Below are 10,963 nucleotides of genomic sequence, written 5' to 3' on the forward strand. Positions count from 1 at the left end.
GCTTAAATAAATAACCTTGATTGTAATATAACCTGTACTGTCAATTCTTGAACACCCGAGGAATTTCCTGGAGAGGACAATTCTTCCCTTCAATACTCAGTGAGCTCATTAAACCCAAAGGAAGGAACTGAGGTGAACCAACTTCTGCATTAATGACCGGCTCCGTCAAAAAATGCTGACAAGATGTTTTAGGAATGATTTTACCAAGAAGAAGAAGAAGAAGAAGAAAACAGTTCATGAAAAAAAAGGGAAAAGCAAATTGTACATTGATGGACAACTCTTCCGTGACGCCGAGCTCACACCCTACTGATCTAATCCTCCGTTACAATAGATGCACCAACGACATGCAGTTAAACAAATGCTCCCGACTCTGACACCACGCCTTAGTTTCCCCATTTGTCTTTATAGCGAGTCTCTATTTTACATGTCCCTCGGCCCGTCCTCTTGTCATTTTCACTCCAGGCGTCCATATTTTTTGAACGCTGCATGTGCTCCTGTCTCCTCTCGGCTCACCAGTAGATTTTTCACACACCCACGTGCCTATTTTCATCACCAGCCGCTCTCTCCATACCCTGCACAGATTGCATCAGGGATACACACACACACACACACACACACACACACGATGCAAAGCACTTTAGCATCGACAAACCTACCTCATCCAAACAGATGAACAAGTAAACATTTTAGAGAGGCACTTATTCTTTCGAGAGATTTTTCAATGCACGCTCAATAACGAGGCACCTTCACCTCGCGGGTTCCCTCCTGAGCTTCACAAACATTTCATGTTTAATTCCGTCTTGTTCAACAGAATGGATTTGGATTATATGGCCCTTTATTGCGTAGCAGAAAAACTGTTATTTTTGATGTTATTGTAGCACAACCTTGCGTGTACTGGGTTTTGACGACGACGCGTCTCACGGCAGCCTCCCAGAAGGTTATCTTGGTTTAAGTGAAATCCTTGAAACCTACAGCTGACCTCGGACAACATTGTGAAATAAAAGTATAGATGTTTTCGGACCGATAAGAACGATGAACCTTCAAGGGCTCTTTTTTACCGTTTACATGCACCAATGTGAACGCTGAAGGGACACAAGCTGAGCAGCACTATACTGTGTCCAGCTATACGTTCGCTAGAAGCTCTCTTAGCTTTAAAAGAAAGTAATACATGAAAAAATGAACAATCTGTTTCGTACTCCAAACATAAAAACACAAGCAAAAGTAATAATAATACTTTAATTTGATATAGCGCTTTTCTAAATACTAAACATTTTCTAAATACTACTAAAAAGTAGTTGTTATTGAGTCCCGTGAGTCCACTGTAGCTTCATTTGAAATTAAACCAAAAATAAAGTATGGCTATGAAACAAATTAGAATATAAAAACAGACTCCTTTAAAGCTTCAAATGCTCGCACGTTGTTCAACCTAATTCAGATGTTATTATAATTCAAGCGCAGCAAATAGGAACATTACTTTGGTCAGTTTTGGTACCAACGGGCTGACGATCCTCTTTTCCAACCAATCGGTGACGTCACGATGACTCCGCCCACTTCTCAATGGGTGACTCCGCCCACTTTTTATATTTTTTTGGGGGTGAAGTCCCGGGACAGAGATGTGGTATGTGTACAGTTTGTAAAAATTTGTAATTTGTGATTTTGGGCTACACAAAATAAACTAAAATTATCTACCGCCTATTTTTCTAGGTTGACAAAAGCCGTCCACAGACAGACAGACAGACAGACACAGAGTACTCAAAACCTTTTCTGTGGTTTTTCCCACTACAGTTGGGGTCTCCAGGACCACATTTTTCCATCATGACACACACACACACACACACAAAACGAGACGAAAACAATACCAGCCACATTGGCTGTCCCAGCTGGTAATAATAGGGTGAATAACAAGTGATTTGACAGTGAACTGCCCAAGCAGAGGCCCTTCTGCCTCCTTCTTCATTAAGTGAATTGGACACAGAAAAGAAGCCCCACAACCGGCTGCAGCCTCAGACCGCCCCCGGCAGGCGTCGTGCACTCTGTCGCCAAACTCTGACAGCCAGTCCTCCCACGAGTTCGGGCCCCGGGATAACAAGAGGTGTCTGACTCCTTGGACTCCTCTGCTCTCAGCCACAGCACTGACGGGCTGCTACACAATGCGAGCTGACAGCAACATGAGGCGGCGCGGTGAGAGGGCGAGCGTGATGTCATTCGCCTGGAGACTCGTCGGCTACACACGGAATCCGGCTCAGCCGTGAAGATGCCGACGCTCAAATGCAGCCTTTAAATCCTCCTTACGATGCATTGGGATATTCAGTCAACGGGCGCTGCTTTCCCCCCTCTGTACTATGTTTGCTTACGAGGTCTTTGATAGCAGAGACGATCCACGAACGCCGTACAGCCGAGAGCTCTCAGGGCGCAGCGTAGGCCTCGGGACGACGCGTGGCTGCATCCGAGCTCCACAAAAGCAGGAAAACAGAACCTACGACACGAAGGATCTGCAGGTTAATACGAAACAACGAGGCGGTCGAGGAGACGCTGACATGTTTCATAAGGATTCAGTCAAAGACAGACAGAGTTTTCTACCCTTCTCCTGCACTTCATCCACTTCCTGTCCGGGTAAAAGCGCGTTTATCTCCTACGTGTTGGCGTTGAATATTTGTGATAAACTGAAGGATGAAGCGTTTCCTTCATGTGTTGATGAAACTCCCTCCTACTTCTTTTAAAAAGCCTCTTGGATCAGCTGGAAAAAGCTTCGTCACACAGCTGAAAACAAACGTATCTTATGACCTTATGATGCATTGATGTAGATTAAACCAGCCAACGGTATTACGATGCAACGTAATGCAGAATTAATATGAATCCAGAAACATCAGATATGATAGAGAAACATTTAGCTCATAATACTTTTTGAATGACGGCCTTTTACTCGTAGTGGAGTATTTTCACAGTGAGGTGCTTTTACTTTCATGAAGACCCTCACGAACTGATCCGAATCCTTGACCTTTGATCGCTGTCTGTTATTTTCATATTGCGACCGCGTGATGCTCTGGAGTTGCTCGAGCCTTTGCCGTTTCTTCAGCTCCGCCGACTTCATGATTAATTACCGTGAAGCTCATTAATCCCCGTGGGACCGACATAAATAACTAACGGCTCTCTTACGTTCCACAACATTGTCAGCGCGTTCAAAAAGCGCGTTAATTAAAATTACCGGGAGACCCTGAAGAAATTTAACAACATAATCTGGATTTCATATTATAATTGAATGTATTTAATCTTTATTGCATTTCATTCAAAAGGTGTTTACATACCTTGTTTTCATTTTAAGTGTTTTTTTCCCACATATTTGCAACTTTTTTTATTCTTTGTGGAAAATTCCCAGTAATTATTATCTCAGTTCTGAGGTGAAAAAAGCAGCGTGTCCAAAAAGACACAGACAAAAAAACACATTTCACAACTTCCTAGCCGCTAAATTAATTCATGAATATAGTGTTATCGTGTTCCTCTCCTTTTGTCAGATGGAAAAAGAAAAAGAAAGTAGAAGCTCTGATCTGTTCTAACGCCATTTCCTCACAGTGTGGAGTCGGGGTGTGAACATAACATGAGGCCGTATGAGATTCAATCTCAACACAAGTATTTCCAGCACCCTTGTGCAAATGAGACGGGGCTTCATGCTTTCCTATTCAAATGCCAATTTCTAATCCACTAACTGTACTTTCTCGTGTGCTCTCATGCTTTAATAAAGACCGCAGCATTCCTCCTCCTCATTTGGATAATAATTCAGAGTCGGCTGTTCTCGCAAAGAAAAAAAAAGAAAAAAGTTCTCTTGCAGAAGAACTTGAGCTTTGAGGGGAAGGGAGAAAAAATGTGGATATGCTTTCATCTACTGTCGTTAACATGCAGAAATAGAAGTGGAACATGAGGATGGGCGCCTGACAAAGACGTGAACAAATAAAAGCATCCAGTGCAGCCGCAGAGAAAACAGGAAGAGAGGCATTGATGTCTGTTTTTGGTTCAGGCACTTCCTCTCTGTGACTCGCTGCGAGCGCTTCAATTCCCACCAGATTCCAACGTCTCTGATGTGGAGGATCTTATTATTTTCAGATTTCTTCTTTTTTTATAAAATATCGAAAGATACGATGACAAATTATGCTAATGTCATGTGGGAAGGATGATGCGCACTGAGTCACACTTGAAGCGCAGTTCGTTGAGCTGTTCCTCGCAAAACTCGTCCTCCCACTCATCCACCCACAGACATGAACACCAGCAATACGTTGACATATAGAGACGCATATCGCTATATATCCATATATATAGATATGTAGAGATATGCCTATATATAAATATGTATATATATATATATACATATATAGTATATATACATATGCACTTGGACAATATGTGCAATGTTAATTTAGGATGCAATCACAGCTTGTCATTAAGATTAGAAACCATGAGTGGAACAGAGTTCAACCGTCACTGTAATAAAATATAGAGCCAAAATGTAAAATATTTAATGAATTGGCAGTTACACGAGTGTGATGCATGAGAGAATTGGGCTAGAAAACGGTGAAATAATTGTAGATATAAGCTCCATTCAGACTGGATCTATTTCTCCAGCGGTTGGAAAGATGATGACATCAACATTTTAGGTGATTTAGAGCGAGACCCTGTGATGACGGCTACAGGTAGACACCAGCAGAGTGTCCGTGTCTGGACTGTTTTTAATGTTTTAATGAATGTTCTTAATTGTTTTTAAATCTTGTTTTCTTCTGCATTATGTTTTTATGCTTTTAATGGTTTTATGTGAAGCACTTTGAATCGCCTTGTAGTTGAAATGTGCTCTACAAATAAACTTGTCTTGCCTTGCAGACCTTATCCCACAGTGGGTGTAAATGCTGCCTGGAAACAATGAACCAATCGAACGGGTCTGTGGAATACAAATAGATGTATTTTTCTTTAAGATGCAAATACGCCTTTTATACGAGCAAAGCCTCTTAGTGATGTAATGCGCTAAAAAGAAGAAAAAGAAAATTAAACTATGGGCCCGATCAAAAGATCTCAAGGACACCTCTGGTTCTCGCTGAGGTCACATGTGTAACGGGCTAATGCGGCGCTCACCTTCACAGTTTATAGGAGCAGCCTTGAGGGGAGAAAAAGGCCAGCCGGAGACGGGCGAGCTGTGGGCTTCGGGGAGGCCTGAGCGGGCCGCCGGCGGAGCCGGTGCCCTTCATTACTCGGCGCCGTGCCCTTTTTAAAATACAATCGCAGATAGAGAGTGAGTGGCAGCCTCATGGTCTCCGTCCCCGCAGGCCGCTGCAGGAACGAGTCCCAGATACCAGGAATGAGTCTGCAATTTATTTTTTTGCACTTCCGGGTACCTCGTCTCAAAGTGTTTTTGTTTTTTTATTCGAAGTGGTTTTTATTTAGATGCCTGAATGGAGGTCGGTGGTTAACACAAGCTGAGACTTTAACCTTTTGTTCTGACCTCCATATACCTCCATCAGTAAGCAGACCACCAGAGAGAAGATGGTCTGGTTCTAGAGAGTTCTTCTTAAATATCCTCATTGGAGCCACCGGGTCGGATTCTGGTGAAACCAGATGACATCATGCAGGTTCACCAGAACCTCCTTCAGCTCAGACTCCAGCAGAGACCAGTCCAGCGTGGACAGACCCAGATTGTGTTGCTGGACCCGCTGGAGGGAAGGGGGGCAACGGGGAAACCAGAACCAGGACTGAGAGGATCAGACTGTCGGACCTGCTGCTGTCAAATTAGGTTTTCTAAAGGGACCCTGGTGCTCAGAGACACTACCACCTACGCCCACAGGGGGCGCCAGCACCAACACAACATGAAGGTTCCTTGTAGCAGCTTTAACAACGTTTCCTCATGTTGAATAAAAACTTTATGTAAATGTAGGTTCAAGGAGACAGCGTTGACTTGATGCAGCTGCATCACATTCATTTAAATTCTTATTGGAAACAAGCCTTCAGTGGCTGTACTGTACTCGGAAATTGTTAGTTTTTTATTTTCCTGCTTCACAGACTCGGGCAACTGTGATCTCTGCTATGATTATAAAATGTCAGAAATAAACAAAAATAATATATTGTATTGGATTGGAGCCCAGCATCTGCTTTCAGTTTGTATTATTTTATTAAAAGTGTTTAGCAAGACTCTCAATGTCATAATTCACTTCAAATAAATTTCGGCTTGACTGGTTTCACATTTTATTATCTTGAATAAAACACTTCTAAACACCCGCTGCTGAAACATTTCACATGGCTTGTGTCACTGCAGCTTCACTTCATTTGGAACCGGCAGGCCTCTCACCGCAGCCAGGGCGTTTTCCACCATCTTCTCCACGATCGCCCTCGCCGTGGCGTCGGTGCTGATCCCGATGTGGGGGGTGATCAGTACGTTGTTCAGGCCGAGCAGCGGGTGGTCCCTGCACAAGAGGAGGCACATCGGGGGAGTTAGGAGTGAGCGACGAGTGATGCGTTGGTGTATTATGTCGTGTGGGATGTTAGTTTTTGTATTTTCAGTGCAAGAGACCGTGGTAAAGGTTCAGGATGAGTCACATCTAACGCCGCTGCACGAATTGTTCCCGACCGGAGAGCGTGAACCAACGCGTCCTGGTCCACGACTAGACCTGGGGGCATTTAAAAAAAATAAAGTTATTGGTGTTATTAGCTCAGACCGCAGTTTAGAAAGCACGTCGTTCCCACTGTCGGGTCTCCGGCCTTTTTGAGAAGAGTCGCCGGTTAAGAGGTCCTTCAAGAAAATCAAGCCGAATCGATGGTTCTAGCTATAATAAAAATGATTTCTATAAAAAGTACAGCAAACACTATTACAGATTGAATAACGCTTTGAAGTACGACAAAGATTATCCCGCGGAACAGGGCCTCAAATGCATCCAATCGTCCGGACTACCGTCTAAACGATAGTCCGCTAGAAAAGCCGTCGAACCTTAGAAAGTCTTTGTGAAGATGGAAAGTCCTCCTCTTCCTGCTCCTCTTCTTACCTGTCCAGTTTCATTCTGCATCCTCTTTTTATTGCACCTTAATTCCTGTGCGTTCTCTACTTTCTACCTCACTTGCAGTCATACCTTCAAATAACTATATCTGCTCAACTCATCCATTACAGTGTTATTCCTTCATATACCTGCGTAATACATCCAGTGTTGCTTCTTTCTCTTGACCTTTAACCTCTTGGCGTTCCTGTAAAATTTGACGAAAAACGCCTATCCAGGTATACCCAAAGTAAATTGGAAGCTGTACTTGAACTATTTGGAGTAAATGCATGGTCTTGGTCTCTTTTGAAAGGTAACACTCTGAAGCTTTTTTCCCTCAATAGTCAGAATCACTTTAAGTGCTGCTGACACTGAGTTATATGAGTTTGAACACACTAAAGTATATGTTTTTTTTTTAAGACTGTTGGGATTATTTGCCCCCCCTCTTCCTGGTATTCGTTTTTTAGGCAATTTCATTGGCTGTACGAAACGCCTGTCATCTGAGCCAGACGACATGACAGGCTTGAGCCACAAGGAGACAGGGGTTGACTCTGTTCTTCAATGTAGCTTCTGGTTGAGTAATGTAGCCTGTCAGTCAGGACATGAAGCTCCTATTGGTTCAAGTGGGGATCCAATAGAAAGCTTTGATGTCTGCGGTCATTTTGATACCGGGTTTGTAGCTGTGCTCTCATGCAAACTTGATTTTCTGCTAAAAACAAAACTGCTTTCTTTCATATCTTCCAGCTGATATGAAATGATGCAACGCCAGTTGGTGGATATTTATGGATGTAATCACGTGTTTTGGACTAAATCTTTTATGGGATGTATTTTTATTGGACCTTTACGACGCAACAACGCCGTTTTTGTTGGAATGTTATGGATTTATGGATCAATATGAGGCGTCATCGGTGAGTTGCCTGGATTTTGCTATCGTTTGTTTGTTTGTTGTTGTCTGACAAAAGTCTCGTTTGTAGCTGCTGTGGTGGTCTGATCTTGAAACGGGTTACACAGCTGGAATCACAAGAATCGTAGGTACCGAACTATAAATAGGGGGTACAGTGTACACTAGAATGTACAGTAAAAGACGCCCGCAGGGGGGCAGAACGTTAACAGGTTAACCTGTAAACTCATCGTAATACTTAATCGCTACCACCAGGAGCGCTATTTAAACCTAGTTTTCTCACAGCACCTCGGCTGATGTTCACCAGCGTCGCCGTGTGCCTCATGAGCGACAGCTCTCTTTGGCCAATGAGGCCCGTCGTGTCCGCGGTCAGTTTGACGGCGATCACAACAAAGTCGGAGCTCCTCAGCAGGTCATCCAGGCTGCAGCAGTATCCGGCTCCCACTGCCTGCTCGTCGTCTGCGCGCCTAAAAAGAATAATGAACGAATGATTGCCCTCCGGAGTGTAATCAGCGCGGTTAATGAGAGCGCATCCATTTTTTCTTCTTCCATGGAGGTTGTTTTTTTGTATAAAGAATGGATGCAATCAGCCTCTTTTCATTTTTTCAAACGCAAACAAACATGGCTACGGTTAGTGTGTTTCCATTAACCCTGCAAGACAAATGCTGCACTGTTTAGCGTTAGCTGGTAACCGGATGTGAAACCTGATGCTCAACGATGTAAACTCTCAAATACACTACAGTATGTCTCCTCAAATAAATGTATATATTAACACAACCGTGTTGCTCATTGTACCTTCTGGTCCTGTTGTGGTACAGGATCTTCATTTCAAATCCTTTACTTCTTTGGGCAATTTTGTAACCGATCTCTCCCATTCCAATGATCCCCAAAGTCGACCCTGTGACTTCAACTCCCATGAGGCTTTGTGGTATGTGGATGGTCTTTGGGTCAACAGCTATTTGATGACCTATGGCGGAAAAATGTACAACTTTACTACTACTTTTAATTAATGTACTAACTGTATTACAGATTCCCAATGTGTCTAATCCCTCACTGGCTTCCCACCAAAAAAAAAATATATATATATCTATATATATATATATAGATATATATATATATATATATATATATATATATATATATATATATATATATATATATATATCGATATATACAAACAGACCCATAGTTCAACACAATAACTGAAAGAAACATCATGGTTGGGTTTAAAATAACGGAACTCAGTAAAAAACACAACATAATTACTGAAAATTTGATTAGAAAGCTTATTAAAACACGTCATAAATATCACTAATGTTAGAGATAACTCAAGAGTCCAGTTTTAATATCCTGTGTTTGTCTGAGACAATAAATACAAGCCCTGATACTAATATACCCACCCATACTCCCATGCTGGAGCATTGCTTACAGGACAGACTGGAGTCCACTCGGATGAACCCTCTCAAGAGCTTGGCCCTGCGGGTCTCGGGTTCACGAGCGTAACCTTTGAACTCACCCTCCAGGATCTTGCGGGCTGACGCCAGCAGCAGACCCATGGCGTGATCGGCGGTGGCGTCGCTGACCACGCCGGGCGTGTTGGCCACCTTCGCCCCGAGACTGTTGATGAACGGCACGTCCAGGTGGTCGATGCCCACGCCGCCGCTGGCGACCAACTTGAGGGAGGGAAGCGCCCGGAGCAGCGAAGGCTCGGCCGCCGGGAGGTACTTCCAACAGAACAGGACCTGGACTTTGGGGCCGTGGAGCGCCGGGTTTTCTAGAAACTCTCTGTAGCTGATGAGTTGGAAGTGTTGCTTCAGTACGTCAGCGAGCTCCTCGAGGTAACCGAAGTCGCCCCCTACCTCTGAGACCAATGCCCACCTTTTGTCCTCCTCCATCACCTGGTGGGAATAGTATGAGGAAAACGAGTTTGAGTCCACTTCCAGGTATTTGGAGTCCTTGTCACAGCACGTTAGGTCGGCTGAACATGCAGAAATAAAAAATGTGTCAAGAAGCAACATTAGAATTCAAAATATACACACACAAAAATTGGAAAAATGTATGTTTCTGTCTGTTTAATAAATGTAGCTGTTATTTAAAGAGTTAGATTTACAAAGTAGAGATTCACCTTTTTAGTCCGAGCTCGAGTTTCAGCCCTGGTCAGGAAGAAGCTGCTTGGTGGTTTTTTCAAACCTTTGACCAACGTCGTGATGTAATATTCCTTCCCCTCCACCCTGCAGCATAAAGAGGAGGCAGGGCAGGAACGTTGTGCTCGGTTTATAATTTACAAATAATCTCTGGCAGGCGTTGAAACTCTGCCAGCTATGTGCTGATGCTGAAACCTCTCCATCTCACTACATTGTGGTTGAAAGGTGCTTTACAAACAAACTTGTCTTTGACATTAACTTTCGCAATTGTTCATTAGTTGGTATTAAACATACACAAGTCCATTCCTGGATTTTCTAGCTACCACCAACGGCAGTTTAAAAGTTTAAGCCTCTTTTTTTTTGGTTTCCATTTTGCTGTGTATTGATTAGCTCGCCTGGATTTGTCTAAAGGTTAAAATAAAGAAATCCAAGCTACCATCACTTCCAAAGGTCGCTTAGTTTTTTTGTGGGGATTGAACGAACCAGATGGACCTGAACCTGTTAATAAGTGAGCTTTGGAGACACTGAGAGACAAATGATTCAACCAAGGCTCCAAAAGTGAGTCAATCCCCAACGACCTCCATGTTGCAATGACCAACTTTACAGCAGAAGTAAACACGTTCACAGTTTTTATTATGTTAAGGCTTCAAGATGGGCTTTATTGGAGGTGTGGCCTATTTGAGGGACAGGTGGGTTCCGCCCACTTTGTGGATAGATTTGGGATATCCTAATTTACCAAACCAAACTATTTATTTAACTTCCTCGCCCGGGAGCCAATCAATGGGCTCCGAGGGGACACGCCCTCTGAATGGAAAGCGATTCATTTGCCTCTGAATTATTTACACAATATTATCCAATTATTTATTATTAGCTGAAATATTTTTTTTACAGTTTTTTTTACATCATGCTTATTGTCA

The 10,963-nt window shown here is 43.1% G+C and overlaps 1 protein-coding gene across 1 annotated transcript; it reads right to left on the minus strand.

The window, feature by feature from the left end:
- Positions 1–6,280: 6,280 nt before the first annotated feature.
- Positions 6,281–9,797, minus strand: LOC306741263 (putative 2-ketogluconate reductase; the record flags this gene model as incomplete). The annotated part of the gene is made up of 5 exons (XM_079223534.1): positions 6,281–6,437; positions 6,545–6,641; positions 8,191–8,369; positions 8,698–8,869; positions 9,419–9,797. 5 exons carry the CDS (start codon positions 9,795–9,797, stop codon positions 6,281–6,283), a joined length of 984 nt encoding a protein of 327 aa, XP_079079660.1.
- Positions 9,798–10,963: the final 1,166 nt, after the last annotated feature.

The sequence above is a fragment of the Taurulus bubalis genome (genome assembly GCF_910589615.1).
Source record: "Taurulus bubalis genome assembly, chromosome: 1".
Lineage (NCBI taxonomy): Eukaryota > Metazoa > Chordata > Actinopteri > Perciformes > Cottidae > Taurulus > Taurulus bubalis.